Here is a 17500-nt window from a genome sequence, read left to right as displayed (position 1 = left end):
AAACCAGAAGAAAACACTTTTCTACACATTCATTGCGCTGAGCGGGAGAAGCTGGAGCTGGACCGGGATGGGGAATAATGCCCAATAGAGACTCTGGTAAGGCCTGAGCGGGACATCATCTTCTGGGATGAGGGCATATTTCCACTGTCCGCAGCTTTGCGGGGCCGAATCGGTCGACATTGCATGGTTTTCATGGCATGCCATAAAAAATGCATCTGAGATGATGAGTTGAATAAAAATAAGTAGGCCTACTTAAAAAAAAAAACAAAAAAAAAACTTGGACGTATATAGGCTAAATGTTTAAAATATATTGTAACAGTTACATTTAACATAAGAAATAAACTGTTAAATAATATTTGCAATTTGACAATATTTAACCGGCTACAGATTTACATGGTTATGGTCCAGCCCATCGTCGCAGGCTTTGAAGCATGTCAAAACCCAATAGAAAGCTCAAAAAAGTTATATATATATATATATATATATATATATATATATATATATATATATATATATATATATATATATATATATATATAAGTAGTAGTATATGCTCCATTTCTCTTTTTAAAATCTCCTCACGAACGTCCGCTGTCAGTTGTCAGAACCTGCTAGTCCATTAACGGCGCTTTGGTTCCATTGTTGCCAAGTCTGGAATGGGGTTGCATTTAGGCTACTGTTGCTTTGAGGTGTTTGTAGCCTATAGTCCACAGGTTAAGTTGTCTTTACTTAAGCAATATTTCTACTGCCCGCGCCCCGCATTTTGGGATATTTTTGGCCCATTCTGGCTGTGATTCCGATACTTTTGAATAACAATTGGAGGGGTTTTATTATGCAGACCTGGCAACCCTGTCCCTCGTTCGCCCTTCGTGCACTTCGTGCACTTTGAAGGCGTGGCCTGGTCTGGCCTTCGAAGTGCGCACCCTTCACTTTGGGACACAGCTACACTCACACTCACACTCACACTCACTTACTCACTCACTCACTCACTCCTCTCACACACACACTCACTCACTCTCTCTCACACTCACTCACTCACTCACTCCTCTCACACACACACACTCACTCACTCTCTCACACACAGACTCTCTCTCACTTGTAGCCCACATCAGTTGGGTGACACACACATTGACTGTTTGTTAGACCCTTTGAAATTAAACACACACACACACACACACACACATTCAGATCTTCAGATGTCTGCGTTCAGGATGGCGTTTGTCAAGTCAGGACATGTCCGACACATTCTGTCCGTCTCTGTGTGTCTCGTTGTGCTTGTGTTGTTTTCAGAATATAAATATGTGGTTTATGGGCTGGGAATGATTATGAGTGTGTTTATAATGGTGTGTGTGTGTTTAGTGTAGTGTGCAATGAAGCATTATGATTACACAGACTAAACGGATTATGTGTTTCTTCTCTGTGTGTGTGTGTGTGTCAGGGGCAGTGCTCGTGTTAAGGTGACTCCGGGCTATAAGGAGGAACAGTGTGCTCCTGCTCTGACTCTAGAGATGAAGAAACCTGTCGACCTGGAGGCTCCTATCAGCTGGTATACACACACACACAGACACACACACACACACACACACACACACACACACACACACACACACACAGACACACAGAGACACACACACAGAGACACACACACACACACAGTCACTGACTCGCTCACACACTCACACTCTCTCTCTCTTAACACACACACACTCACTCACTTTCACTCACTCACTTTCACACACTCACACACTCACTCACTTTCACTCACTCACTTTCACACACTCACTCACTCACTTTCACACACTCACTCACTTTCACTCACTCACTTTCACTCACTCACTTTCACACACTTTCACACTCGCCTCTCTCACACTCACACATTCTCACACACACACACTCTTTCACTCACTCACTCTCACACACACACACGCACGCGTGTAATTTTGAAGTGTGTGTGTATTTGTGTGTGTCTGTGTAAATGTCACCTAACATTGTGGATTGAATTGTTGTGTGTGTGTGTGTGTCAGTCTGCAGACGCTGCAGGAGGATCTGCTGGTGGCGACTGCAGACGGTTTCCTCCACATGCTGCACTGGGACAGCGTCAGTAACGGCCGGAGAGCGGTGAACCTCTGCACCGTCCCCTTCTCCCTCGACCTGCAGTCCTCCAGAGGTCAGAGTTCAACACGCTCCCCTGTGTGTGTGTTTGTGTGTGTCTGCTGTCACGTCTCTAAATCAGTGTGTGTGTTGTGTAAAGCTGGGCTTGTTTGTGCTCTAGGAGGGCCGTGTTTGGACCTGGAGGGCGTTTACATTCGTGATATGGAGTACTGCGCTACGCTGGATGGATTTGCTGTGGTGTTTGATGACGGGAGACTCGGATTCATCACACCGACTGCAAACAGACTCGCCACAGATGTACGAGAACACACACAAATCACCAGAACACACACCACCTCAAGCCTTGTTTATACTCGACACGTCCGCATGAACACGAGGGTGCACGCAGCAAAAACAGCGTCAACGCGGAGGGAGCGGTCGTACGCGTTGGGTCCGCAAGACCCTATTCCGCCTGGCGGTGTGCAGCGCATTTTTTGTAACAGCGCGCGCAGCTCCGCATCCGAAGATGAACGAGTTCTCAGCGAATCTAGCCGAGCATGACGTCTCATCACACCAGCCCCCAGTTATAGCCACTTATATTGACTAAATCAGCCTACAAAAGCAGAAATAAGCCATTTTAAATAAAGATCCAGGTTTAATAAAACAAATAATAAAATCACAACACTAAAATGTTTACTGAAATGAGGAAATATTTAAGTGATTGTTAATTTAGTTGCTTACATATATTTTGTTCTCATGTCACATCAAGCATGTAATATGTATTACTATATACATATAATATCAAGCCATGGTTTACTGAGTTTTACACGATTCTTTAGTAGTGTGGTTATTGGTGAAATGTACTCAAATAAATATCACCTGTGTACATTAGCCCACTTCTACTCCACTCTTTTTCCTGATGTTTTATAAAACAATTACTCTCGCCCTCTTGTCATTTCAAAGAATAGCACAACGGCAAGCACGTCGAGTATAAACGCCTCGTCCGTTTGGCGAGGAGCGCGCAGTCAGCGGAGGCTCGCGCAGCGGAGACAGGCGAAAGTATAAACAAGGCTTCAGGGTTCATCACCAGATGTGCTGATTAACTGACTGGAGAGTTACACTCATGTCTGAGAATGCAACACACAGGACTGTGTTATGACACTTGACTAATGTTGTGTGTGTGTGTGTGTTTCTCTGCAGCAGCTCCAGGGCGTTTGGGCCGCCGACATCTCTGATGGCACGTGTGTCGCTGTCAACAACAAATACAGACTCATGGCCTTTGGCTGCGCAAGGTGTGTGTGTGTCAGGTGGGATCTGTGTCATTTGTGTGTGTTGTGTATCAGGTGGGATCTGTCATTTGCGCGTGTGTGTGTGTGTCAGGTGTGATCTGTGTCATTTATGTGTGTGTGTCAGGTGTGATCTGTGTCATTTATGTGTGTCTGTCAAGTGTGAATTTTTTTTTTTTTTTTTTTTTTTTGTGTGACGTGTGTGTGTTTGTCAGGTGCAGAGGCGGACAGAGTACACAGCTTCATTACTTGAGTAAAAATATAGATACCCCTTGCAAAATTTTACTCAAGTTCAAGTAAAAGTACTACAGTCAGATGTCTACTCTAGTAAAAGTACTACAGTTAGATGTCTACTTAAGTAAAAGTACTACAGTCAGATGTCTACTCTAGTAAAAGTACTACAGTCAGATGTCTACTATAGTAAAAGTACTACAGTCAGATGTCTAATCTAGTAAAAGTACTACAGTCAGATGTCTACTATAGTAAAAGTACTACAGTCAGATGTCTAATCTAGTAAAAGTACTACAGTCAGATGTCTACTCTAGTAAAAGTACTACAGTCAGATGTCTACTCTAGTAAAAGTACTACAGTTAGATGTCTACTCTAGTAAAAGCACTACAGTCAGATGTCTACTTAAGTAAAAGTACTACAGTCAGATGTCTACTCAAGTAAAAGTACTACAGTCAGATGTCTAATCTAGTAAAAGTACTACAGTCAGATGTCTACTATAGTAAAAGTACTACAGTCAGATGTCTAATCTAGTAAAAGTACTACAGTCAGATGTCTACTCTAGTAAAAGTACTACAGTCAGATGTCTACTAAAGTAAAAGTACTACAGTCAGATGTCTACTAAAGTAAAATTACTACAGTCAGATGTCTACTCTAGTAAAAGTACTACAGTCAGATGTCTAATCTAGTAAAAGTACTACAGTCAGATGTCTAATCTAGTAAAAGTACTACAGTCAGATGTCTACTTAAGTAAAAGTACTACAGTCAGATGTCTACTCTAGTAAAAGTACTACAGTCAGATGTCTACTCTAGTAAAAGTACTACAGTCAGATGTCTACTAAAGTAAAAGTACTACAGTCAGATGTCTACTAAAGTAAAATTACTACAGTCAGATGTCTACTCTAGTAAAAGTACTACAGTCAGATGTCTACTCTAGTAAAAGTACTACAATCAGATGTCTACTCTAGTAAAAGTACTACAGTCAGATGTCTAATCTAGTAAAAGTACTACAGTCAGATGTCTACTTAAGTAAAATTACTACAGTCAGATGTCTACTCTAGTAAAGCACTACAGTCAGATGTCTACTTAAGTAAAAGTACTACAGTCAGATGTCTACTCTAGTAAAAGTACTACAGTCAGATGTCTACTCTAGTAAAAGTACTACAGTCAGATGTCTACTCAAGTAAAAGTACTACAGTCAGATGTCTACTCTAGTAAAAGTACTACAGTCAGATGTCTACTCTAGTAAAAGTACTACAGTCAGATGTCTAATCTAGTAAAAGTACTAAAGTCAGATGTCTACTCTAGTAAAAGTACTACAGTCAGATATCTACTCTAGTAAAATTACTACAGTCAGATGTCTAATCTAGTAAAAGTACTACAGTCAGATGTCTAATCTAGTAAGAGTACTACAGTCAGATGTCTACTCTATTAAAACTACTACAGTCAGATGTCTACTCTAGTAAAAGTACTACAGTCAGATGTCTAATCTAGTAAAAGTACTACAGTCAGATGTCTAATCTAGTAAAAGTACTACAGTCAGATGTCTATTCTAGTAAAAGTACTACAGTCAGATGTCTACTCTAGTAAAAGCACTACAGTCAGATGTCTAATCTAGTAAAAGTACTACAGTCAGATGTCTAATCTAGTAAGAGTACTACAGTCAGATGTCTACTCTAGTAAAACTACTACAGTCAGATGTCTACTCTAGTAAAAGTACTACAGTCAGATGTCTACTCTAGTAAAAGTACTACAGTCAGATGTCTATTCTAGTAAGAGTACTACAGTCAGATGTCTAATCTAGTAAGAGTACTACAGTCAGATGTCTAATCTAGTGAAAGTACTACAGTCAGATGTCTAATCTAGTAAAAGTACTACAGTCAAATGTCTAATCTAGTAAGAGTACTACAGTCAGATGTCTAATCTAGTAAAAGTGCTACAGCCAGATGTCTACTCTAGTAAAAGTGCTACAGTCAGATGTCTAATCTAGTAAGAGTACTACAGTCAGATGTCTAATCTAGTAAAAGTGCTACAGCCAGATGTCTAATCTATTAAAACTACTACAGTCAGATGTCTACTCTATTAAAAGTACTACAGTCAGATGTCTAATCTATTAAAACTACTACAGTCAGATGTCTAATCTAGTAAAAGTACTACAGTCAGATGTCTACTCTATTAAAAGTACTACAGTCAGATGTCTAATCTAGTAAGAGTACTACAGTCAGATGTCTACTCTATTAAAACTACTACAGTCAGATGTCTACTCTATTAAAAGTACTACAGTCAGATGTCTAATCTAGTAAAAGTACTACAGTCAGATGTCTAATCTAGTAAGAGTACTACAGTCAGATGTCTAATCTATTAAAACTACTACAGTCAGATGTCTAATCTAGTAAAAGTACTACAATCAGATGTCTAATCTAGTAAAAGTACTACAGTCAGATGTCTAATCTAGTAAAAGTACTACAGTCAGATGTCTAATCTAGTAAAAGTGCTACAGCCAGATGTCTACTCTAGTAAAAGTACTACAGTCAGATGTCTAATCTAGTAAAAGTACTACAGTCAGATGTCTAATCTAGTAAGAGTACTACAGTCAGATGTCTAATCTATTAAAACTACTACAGTCAGATGTCTACTCTATTAAAAGTACTACAGTCAGATGTCTAATCTATTAAAACTACTACAGTCAGATGTCTAATCTAGTAAAAGTACTACAGTCAGATGTCTACTCTATTAAAAGTACTACAGTCAGATGTCTAATCTAGTAAGAGTACTACAGTCAGATGTCTACTCTATTAAAACTACTACAGTCAGATGTCTACTCTATTAAAAGTACTACAGTCAGATGTCTAATCTAGTAAAAGTACTACAGTCAGATGTCTAATCTAGTAAGAGTACTACAGTCAGATGTCTAATCTAGTAAGAGTACTACAGTCAGATGTCTAATCTAGTAAAAGTACTACAGTCAGATGTCTAATCTAGTAAAAGTACTACAGTCAGATGTCTAATCTAGTAAGAGTACTACAGTCAGATGTCTAATCTAGTAAAAGTGCTACAGCCAGATGTCTAATCTATTAAAACTACTACAGTCAGATGTCTACTCTATTAAAAGTACTACAGTCAGATGTCTAATCTATTAAAACTAATACAGTCAGATGTCTAATCTAGTAAAAGTACTACAGTCAGATGTCTACTCTAGTAAAAGTGCTACAGCCAGATGTCTACTCTATTAAAAGTACTACAGTTAGATGTCTAATCTAGTAAAAGTACTACAGTCAGATGTCTAATCTAGTAAAAGTACTACAGTCAGATGTCTAATCTAGTAAAAGTACTACAGTCAGATGTCTAATCTAGTAAAAGTACTACAGTCAGATGTCTACTCTAGTAAAAGTACTACAGTCAGATGTCTACTAAAGTAAAAGTACTACAGTCAGATGTCTAATCTAGTAAAAGTACTACAGTCAGATGTCTAATCTAGTAAAAGTACTACAGTCAGATGTCTAATCTAGTAAAAGTACTACAGTCAGATGTCTACTCTAGTAAAAGTACTACAGTCAGATGTCTACTCTAGTAAAAGTACTACAGTCAGATGTCTACTCTAGTAAAAGTACTACAGTCAGATGTCTACTCAAGTAAAAGTACTACAGTCAGATGTCTAATCTAGTAAAAGTACTACAGTCAGATGTCTACTATAGTAAAAGTACTACAGTCAGATGTCTAATCTAGTAAAAGTACTACAGTCAGATGTCTAATCTAGTAAAAGTACTACAGTCAGATGTCTAATCTAGTACTACAGTCAGATGTCTAATCTAGTAAAAGTGCTACAGTCAGATGTCTACTCTAGTAAAAGTGCTACAGTCAGATGTCTACTATAGTAAAAGTGCTACAGTCAGATGTCTACTATAGTAAAAGTACTACAGTCAGATGTCTACTATAGTAAAAGTACTACAGTCAGATGTCTAATCTAGTAAAAGTACTACAGTCAGATGTCTAATCTAGTAAAAGTACTACAGTCAGATGTCTACTCAAGTAAAAGTACTACAGTCAGATGTCTACTCTAGTAAAAGTACTACAGTCAGATGTCTACTCTAGTAAAAGTACTACAGTCAGATGTCTACTCTAGTAAAAGTACTACAGTCAGATGTCTACTCAAGTAAAAGTACTACAGTCAGATGTCTAATCTAGTAAAAGTACTACAGTCAGATGTCTACTATAGTAAAAGTACTACAGTCAGATGTCTAATCTAGTAAAAGTACTACAGTCAGATGTCTAATCTAGTAAAAGTACTACAGTCAGATGTCTACTCTAGTAAAAGTGCTACAGTCAGATATCTACTCTAGTAAAAGTACTACAGTCAGATGTCTACTCTAGTAAAAGTGCTACAGTCAGATATCTACTCTAGTAAAAGTACTACAGTCAGATGTCTACTATAGTAAAAGTACTACAGTCAGATGTCTAATCTATTAAAACTACTACAGTCAGATGTCTAATCTAGTAAAAGTACTACAGTCAGATGTCTACTCTAGTAAAAGTACTACAGTCAGATGTCTACTATAGTAAAAGTACTACAGTCAGATACTACAGTCAGATGTCTACTATAGTAAAAGTACTACAGTCAGATGTCTAATCTATTAAAACTACTACAGTCAGATGTCTAATCTAGTAAAAGTACTACAGTCAGATGTCTAATCTAGTAAAAGTACTACAGTCAGATGTCTAATCTAGTAAAAGTACTACAGTCAGATGTCTAATCTAGTAAAAGTACTACAGTCAGATGTCTACTATAGTAAAAGTACTACAGTCAGATGTCTACTCTAGTAAAAGTACTACAGTCAGATGTCTACTATAGTAAAAGTACTACAGTCAGATGTCTACTATAGTAAAAGTACTACAGTCAGATGTCTACTATAGTAAAAGTACTACAGTCAGATGTCTACTATAGTAAAAGTACTACAGTTAGATGTCTAATCTGGTAAAAGTACTACAGTCAGATGTCTAATCTAGTAAAAGTACTACAGTCAGATGTCTAATCTAGTAAAAGTACTACAGTCAGATGTCTACTATAGTAAAAGTACTACAGTCAGATGTCTACTCAAGTAAAAGTACTACAGTCAGATGTCTAATCTAGTAAAAGTACTACAGTCAGATGTCTAATCTAGTAAAAGTACTACAGTCAGATGTCTAATCTAGTAAAAGTACTACAGTCAGATGTCTAATCTAGTAAAAGTACTACAGTCAGATGTCTACTATAGTAAAAGTACTACAGTCAGATGTCTACTCAAGTAAAAGTACTGAAGTACTTGATTTTAAAAGTACTTGAGTATCAAGAGTACAAGTATCTTCCCTGCATCAGAGGTCTTCGGGCTTTTTGACATGGTGAATTCGGCCATCTGTCATAAATAATCAGGCAACTTTCACTGTATCTGGCGCATGTGACCAAGCACACTAAAGCAATCCTCTCTACTTTAGATGAGCGAGAGTCGACACAACACAACACATTCCCAACGTTAAAATGATCGTGCATTCTATATCTGACACTAAAGCATTCGCTTGGCGGAGATTTTTTATTTTTTTGGGGTAATACTTCAAATAATATTCATCATTTGGTGCCATTAATTAAACGGGAAAATCTCTCATTTTGGCGACACTACGAGTGGTGCCCCGGTCCTGCTTTGGCGGAAAGCTGAAGTGATTGCTGATAGGCTGTCCCAATCATATACGGAAACATCAAATTGAGAGGGGAACAACAAATTGAGGGTTTCTGAGAAATTTCTTTTTTTGTTCTTTTTTGTTGTTTTTGAAAAAAGTAGAAGTAACGAGTACTTACGATTATGGATAGAAATGTACTGGTGTAAAGAGTACATTTGCCTCTCAAATGTACTTGAGTAAAGTCATGAGGACTCTCCAAAAATGATACTTGAGTAAAGTACAGATCTCTCAAAATTGTACTTAAGTACTGATTTCAAGTAAATGTACTCGGTTACTGTCTGGCTCTGCTCAGGTGTGAATTTGTAATTTTTGGTGTGTTTTGTGTCACTTGTGTTGTGTGAGTGCGTGTCATTTTTGTGTCGTGTGTGTGACTCTGTGTGTGTGTGTGTGACTCTGTGTGTGTGACTCTGTGTGTATGTATGTGACTCTGTGTGTGTTTGTGACTCTGTGTGTATGTATGTGACTCTGTGTGTGTGTGTGACTCTGTGTGTGTGACTCTGTGTTGCAGCGGCTCAGTGTTGGTGTACATGATTGACAGCTCTACGGGATCCATGCAGCTCTCTCATAGGCTGGAGTTAACCCCTAAACACTACCCAGGTGAGCCTGTGTTTAACATCACACCACAGGAAGCTTCAGTCCGAATAAACCGTCCACAAAAGCCACAGATGGAGGATGAGCCTTTTATTTACTGTGTGTATGTCTAACCTCAGACCCACAATCCTCTCTGAGTTTGTTCACAATCCGGTGACGCCTCCTGCTGGCTGAGATGGGAATGACACCATCAGTCCCTCAAAACCAGTTTTCCCAATCAATCAACCTTATTTAGATCGCGCTTTTACAGTGCCGATTGTTTCAAAGCAGCTTCACAGTGTTAAACAGGACAATATTGCAACAAAATTTGATTCTTTTGATGGTCGTTCTGGAGTAAACAGTGATGTTATCAGCTTATTTAATGTATCATATAGCGACAATGTTGGCAGATCAGTATTATAGTTTATAGAATTAAATAAGACCTAATAAATAAATTTTATTTGTATATTTAGTTGATCTTAGAAGTGTCAGTGTTTGTTTCCTGATGAGCTGAGATCAAGAATTACCAACAGGAAGTTACCCAGTGTCAGGTTCCAGCTAATGTTTGTTTTTCTCTGTGAAGTGTGTCAGAGTTAAACAAGCCATAGATGGGATTTTCACAGATATAATCTGGTGTTTTTAACCCGACACACTGCAAAAAATGTTTCCAAAATTTCTTGTTTCCTGTCCAGATGTCTAAAACTTCTTGCATTTAAGAAGCATTTACTAGACAAGCAAAAGTTATTGTCTAGTTTTGGGGGTAACTCAAAATGTTGTCTTAAAATTAGCAAAATAATCTTGTTTTCTGTTTGAATTAAGATTATTTTCCTGACCCCATTGACAGATTATTTTGCTAATTTTAAGCAAAAACTCTCTTCATTTTGAGTTATGCCTCAAAACAAGACAATAACTTTGCTTGTCTAGTAAATACTTCTTTAAGGGTTAGTTCAGCCAGAAATGTAAACTCTGTCATTAATTCCTCCTTTGGTTGGACAGCCGTCAGACCTCCGCTCATCTTCACACACAGATGAAGATATTAGTGTTGAAATCCGATGGCTCAGAAAGGCCTTCATTAGCCCCTTTCACACTGCACCTCGGACCCGCAATATTCCCGGAGCATTGCCGGGTCGCCTTCTGTGTGAAAGCAACCACGTCCCGGGATTGATTACCGAATTCGACCCGGGTCGGGGACCTAGTAATATTGTGGTATTCAAACCCGGGACGAGCGCTGTGTGAACAAAAGCCGAAACTAATGCCGCAACGTGTGCGTAGTAGTGCTTGTTTTTTCAATAATACAACCCTGCAGTGCCAGAAGAGCTCGTCGGTGTTTTAAACGCAGAGAGTGTTCGGATACAAAAGAAACTAAAATTAAACAAGCAGAAATGTACGCAAACTGGACACAAGTCGAGACCACGGAGCTCCTTACTATCCGCGCTGAAGCTGAGATCGCTCGCCGTTATACGTCACATCAGGATGTCACGTGTCAGCTCGACCCGGGACCGTTACGGGTTGTGTGTGAAAGCGCACATATTACGGTATTTCGCTGGCAGTGAGAATGGACCAAATCTAGCGGCCCGGGAACAAATGCCGGGTCACATTATCCGTGTATTTCCCGGTATCGCAGTGTGAAAGGGGCTCTAGACACCAATGTCATTTCCTCTCTCAAGACCCATAAAGGCACTAAAGACGTCGTTACAAAGCCCATCTCACTACAGCGGCTCTACAATCATTTATGAAGAGATGAGAAGAGTTTTAGTGCAAAAAAACTAAATAACGATTTAAATAGTGATGGGCCGGCTTCAAAACAAAGCTTCGAACCGTTATGAATCAGTGAATCGATTCATGATTCGGATCGCCAAAGTCACGTGATTTCAGCAGCTTGACACGTGATCCGAATCAGGGGGATTTTAAATGAGGCCAGGGTTTGCTTTCAGTATTAGGGAAAAATCAAAGATCCCTTTATCCTCTGAATGTCCCATCATATATCCACCACAATACACTTGTGACCTCATAACATGACTCTAAAGGCTATATGTGCAAGATATATACATTTCAAAGTACAATACACACACACACTCACTCGGCCACACACACTTACGCACCTTCTCTCTCACACACACTCTCTCTCTCTCTCTCTCTCTCTCTCTCTCTCTCTCTCTCTCTCTCTCTCTCCTCTCTCTCTCTCTCTCTCTTGTTCTCTCTCTCTCTCTCTCGTTCTGTCTCTCTCGTTCTCTCTCTCTCTCTCGTTCTCTCTCTCTCTCTCGTTCTCTCGTCCCAGATGTCTGGAATAAAACGGGCCCTGTGAAGATGATCCGCTGGTCTCCGGACTGCAGCGTTGCCATGGTGACGTGGGACTGTGGCGGTCTGTCCCTGTGGAGCGTGTTCGGAGCCCATCTCATCTGCACACTCGGAGAGGACTTCGCGTGAGTCACACACACACACACACACACACACACACACACACACACACACACACACACACACACACACACACACGTCTTTATTAATGCATTTGTAAAGCACCGTATCCAGAATGTTGACTCAGGTGATGCTTTTTGAATGCCGCTTTTTCTAACACTTTAAAATAAGATCTCGCTAGTATAAATGCATTCATTAATATTGCACTACTAATATATTATAACAGGTTTTGTTTTCTTTATGCAAAAATGTCATGTCTTTCTAATACCTTCTTGTAATATTGTTAACCAGCTAGCAATTAGTCTACTCAATAACTGACTAGTGAGTGACTACTAACTATTCTGACAAACTAGCAGTTAGTCCCCTAAATAACTAACTAGACTGACCAACTAGCAATTAGTTTGGGCTAATCAGTCTTATTTGTATGCAGAATTAATATAACTTTTGATGTAACTACTACTACTGTGTGACTACTAACTAGTCACTAAGTATTCTGATCTACTAGCAATTAGTCTACTAACTGACTAGTTAGTGACTACTAACTTTTTATGTAAATACTACTAATTGCTGCTTCTACTTTGTGACTACTAACTAATCACGAACTAGTCTGACCAAATGGTGATTAGTCTATTAACTAACTGACTAGTGAATACTAACTAGTCACTAACTAGTCTCTCCAACTAGCAATTAGTTAATTAGATAATTAGTCTTTGCAGAATTTTTATACAACTACTACTCATTTCTACTATGTGACTACTATTAACTAGTCATTGGCCACTTACTAGTCTGACCAAATAGCAATTAGTCTACTAACTGACCAACTAGCAGTACGTCTACTAACTGACTAGTTAATGACTACTAACTAGTCTGACCAACTTGTAATGAGTGCGACCAACTATTTAGTGACTACTAACTGCTTCTACTATGTGACTACTAACTAGTCATTGGCCACTAGTTTGTCTAACTTGTAATAAGTCTACTAACTAGTCACTAGTCATTAACTAGTCTGACCAAATAGCAATTTGTCTACTAACTGACTAGTTAATCACAACTTACTAGTCACTAATTACAAACCAGCAGTTAGTCTACTATCTAACTAACTAGTTAGTGGGTACTAACTAGTCTGACCAACTAATGATTAGTGTGACCAACTGACTATTTAGTGACTACTAACTAGTCACTGATTAGTCTGACTAGTCTTACAAACCAGCAATTAGTCTACTATCTAACTAACTAGTTAGTGGCTACTAACTAGTCACAAAGTAATCTGACCAACCACTTTACTGTTCATGATAGTTCACTGTGTTCAACTTTTGATCTTAATCATGTATTAGTAAATGTTGAGATTAACTAACATTAATAAAGGCTGTATATGTATTTTAATTGTTAGTTCACGGTAACTAATGTTGTAATGTTAACTGGTAACGCTTTATTTTAAGGTTCAGTTATTAACTAGTTGCTTATTAGCGTGCATATTACTAGGATATTGTCTGTTTATTAGCACTTGTAAAGCTCATATTAATGCCTTATTCTGCATGAGCTTATTCTACATCCCTTAATCCGACCCAATACCTAAACTTAAACGCTTTAAAAACTACCTTACTAACTATTAATAAGCAGTAAATTAGGAGTTTATTGAGGCTAAAGTCAGAGTTAATAGTGAATATGTGTTCCTCATACTAAAGTGTTACCTGTTAACTAATTAAACCTTGTTGTAAAGTGTTGTATTAACAGATACAACTTTTGGTTTTAATAATGTATTCATAAATGTTAACATTAACTGAGATTAATAAATGCTGTTAGTTTAGTAAGCACTGGTAGTTAGTGTGAAGTAATGAAGTTAACTAATGAAAGCTCATTGTGAAGTGTTCTTCCTGATGCAGTTATCGCTCCGACGGCACAAAGAAAGACCCTCTGAAGATCAGCTCTATGGTGAGTGAGGAAACATCTCAACACATTCATAACCAACACAAGCAATAGTTTACAGTAGGGCTGACAATTAATCGAATTTACACTGCAAAAAATGCTTTTCTTACTTAGTATTTTTGTCTTGTTTCTAGTCCAAACATCTAAAAATTCTGGTATTTACTAGACAAGCTAAAGTAATTGTCTTTTTTTGGGGGGGGGAAATAACTCCAGTTTTTGCTTAAAACAGGCAAAATGATCTGCCAATGGGGTGAGCAAAAATAATCTTATTTCTGTTTGGGACGGAAACAAGATTTCAATCAGAAATAAGATTATTTCTCACCCCATTGGCAGATCATTTTGCCTGTTTTAAGCAAAAACTCTCTTCATTTAGATTTTTTCCCCCTCAGAAAACAAGAAAAAATATCTTGTCATTTTACTGATCTAGTAATTGGTCTTGATTTAAGAATATTTAGATATTTGGACTGGAAACGAGAAAAAAATACTAAATAAGAAGAGCATTTTTTGAGATGTATGGCATGCAGTCGCTTCAAACGATGTTATAAGTAAGGGATAATGTCCACCCAGCCGGATGTTATCGCAGAATAAACCCCTTCAGAGTGATCAGGACCCCGAGGCGAAGCGGAGCGTCACTCTGAAGGGGTTTATTCTGCGATAACAACCGGCTGGGTGGACATTATCCCGCTTATTACACGGCTACTAGTCTCAAATAAATAATTATTAGACACAAAATATTGTCTTGAGATTAAATATTTGATTAGCTCTTACACAAAGCTTCCGCGAAGAAAAACAGTTCCAACCTGCTTTAAGCCTTTATCTATCCCTGCTAAATGTTGAGAATGAATGCTGAAAGGGTTAGTTCAGCCAAAGATGAACCCAAGCCTATGATTTACAGGGTTGCCAACTCTCACGCATCTGGCGTGAGACTCACGCTTTCAGGCTCTGTCTCACGCTCTCACTCCGCCCAACTCAATCTCACGCCAAATTGCCAAACCTGCTTTTGATATTAAACAAAGCTAAGCTTTAATTTTTTTAAAATGTGTTTTAATGAAATTCAAACAATAAATAGCGTTTTGGCGCTAATGTGGCATAATGTTAAAGCCAGAGGCGTTGAAAAGCGGAGTTGCATGCTCTCGTCTCCCTGCGGCGCGCGCTGGTCACGTGGCCCATGAGCGCTCAATACTTCTAGCGCTGTGCCAATGAATTTAAATGGCTTAAGCGGATACACAACAGTTTCACCATATAGATGTTTGCTGCAAGTTTTGGTAAACAGTACAGCTTAGTGTTAGTGTTTATTGATTATTAAGTCAGCCATATTTACAGGATCGTTTTATTATGGAGAGTGATAGAGATTCAACATTGTTAACATTAATGTTATTCTTGTATTTAGCCCTCAGGTATTCCTTACTAATAGGTCACACTCATACTCATTAAATTATATTTATTTAATATTTTGAGGAGATCTTTTGTACTAAATACTATTTGTGCAATAATTATTGTCAATAAATGACCACTTAAATATTTTTCTTCTAATATTTGTATATATTTCTTCTAATATTTATATTACAATTAGTGTAGTAATTAATATTAAAATAGAGAATTCCAATTCAAAGAGGCAAATTAGAGTCATTTTGTGGCTAAAAAATATTAATGTGTATTTGTAATGCCATTAGGTGCCTTATGGCTCTTTAATAAATATACATGTATCTAATCTAGTTGCTCAAAAATATATTGCAGTCTTTGCATTCTAATAAATATTTAGATATGATGATCAAACACTAGATTTCTTTAAATGTGAATTTTCAAAACTTAAATAACTTGCATCCTAATCTTTTTAATGAATAATGATACTTATATAAGCAGTCACAAGTGAATATTAAGGAATGGCACATATAATTTGACCCAAGAAAAGTTTAAACTAGTGCTAAAACAAACATATTTTTTCTTATTATGTACAGTATATATAATAGATTTTACATTATTTGCATTACATCATTCCCTCACCCTCAAGTCATTATAGGTGTTTATGACATTCTTCTGTCAGACAAATACAATCAGAGTTATATTTAAAAAGTCCAGGCTAACGTTAATCCAGCAGTAGTTGGAGCTGATTTTGAAGTCCATAAAAAATGCAGCTGTCCGTCAAATAACGTGCTCCACACGGCTCCGATGGGTTAATAGAGCCTTCTGATTCCAACCGATGCGTTTGTGTCAGAAAAATATCCATATTTAAAACGTTATAAAGGAAACCCGCCTTGAAGTCTTCCATTGTAACCCACGGCTGTTTAAGCCACAAGATGGCGCCAGCGTTAAGCACAGAAGTAGAACTGGTCAAGATAACTCGCAGTACCCGGATGAGCGGTGTGTGTTATCTGGGAATAACACACCGCTGGAATGCGGGATTGACCAATCAGAATCAAGTATTTCACAGAGCCGTGTAATAAAGCTATTTAAAACTTCCTTTAATGGAAATGGTGATAATCGTAATTTATAATCGCATCTACAATTTCAGGGGAATAATCGTCAATTATGATTTTTGTCATAATCGCGCAGCCCTAGTTTTCCGCATAATGTGCGCTTGTGTAACGTCTGAGAAGTGACGGACTGGTGTGTGTTGTCAGAGTTGGGGTGTGGAGGGATACCACCTGTGGGTGATCGGAAACACGGACACCATTCCCGACGGAGCGGAAGGAGACGGAAAACTCGTGCAGGCTGGGATTCTGCAGTTTCAGTTCATTAAGAGCGCGCTGACCGTCAACCCGTGCACGGTGAGACACACACGTGCACACGCACACACACACACACGCGGGAATATTTCGGGGAAAATTCCCTTTATGAAATGTAAAAATATCACAAATATGCAATTAAAATATGTCAAAGCTGATTGAAGAGTGGTGAGAATATTGCTTCAGAATAAAATATATTTACAACACACACACACACACACACACACACACACACACACACACACACACACACACACACACAAAAACTTTCCCGGATAAGTGAATGACCAATTACATGCCAAATGAACATGCTGAATGTCGATCCCCGAGTATAGATGGTCTTACATGGTCATTGTGTGTCTGTGTCTGTGTCTGTGTCTGTGTGTGTGTGTGTGTGTGTGTGTGATCAGAGTAACCAGGAGCAGGTGCTGCTGCAGGGAGAGGACCGTCTGTATCTGACCTGTGGAGACCCGACTCAGGCTCACAGTGGGGCAGATAAGAGCTCGAGCCGGGACAGCAGCAGCCCCATCCACCGGCCATCAGCCT

At 38.5% G+C, this 17500-nt stretch overlaps 1 protein-coding gene across 3 annotated transcripts in view; it reads left to right on the top strand.

The window, feature by feature from the left end:
* The window catches only part of ric1 (RIC1 homolog, RAB6A GEF complex partner 1), an 81857-nt gene that overhangs the window by 45231 nt on the left and 19126 nt on the right, over window positions 1-17500 (top strand). Inside the window, exons 4-12 of one of the 3 annotated variants that reach the window (XM_067422748.1) lie at window positions 1445-1546; window positions 2025-2167; window positions 2273-2409; window positions 3292-3383; window positions 9823-9911; window positions 12163-12307; window positions 14186-14234; window positions 16850-16996; window positions 17365-17500. The exon at window positions 17365-17500 is cut by the window's right edge and continues 62 nt beyond it. In XM_067422748.1, the coding sequence (XP_067278849.1) occupies window positions 1445-1546; window positions 2025-2167; window positions 2273-2409; window positions 3292-3383; window positions 9823-9911; window positions 12163-12307; window positions 14186-14234; window positions 16850-16996; window positions 17365-17500 (1040 nt within the window). Of the gene's footprint in view, window positions 1-1438; window positions 1547-2024; window positions 2168-2272; window positions 2410-3291; window positions 3384-9822; window positions 9912-12162; window positions 12308-14185; window positions 14235-16849; window positions 16997-17364 lie in introns of all 3 variants that reach the window. The other 2 variants (XM_067422747.1, XM_067422746.1) reach the window with 2 other exon arrangements.

This window comes from Pseudorasbora parva, chromosome 18 (genome assembly GCF_024679245.1).
Source record: "Pseudorasbora parva isolate DD20220531a chromosome 18, ASM2467924v1, whole genome shotgun sequence".
Taxonomy (NCBI): Eukaryota; Metazoa; Chordata; class Actinopteri; order Cypriniformes; family Gobionidae; genus Pseudorasbora; species Pseudorasbora parva.
The sequence above is the reverse complement of the archived record's forward strand: the minus strand, read 5'-3'. Positions and strand labels throughout refer to the sequence as shown.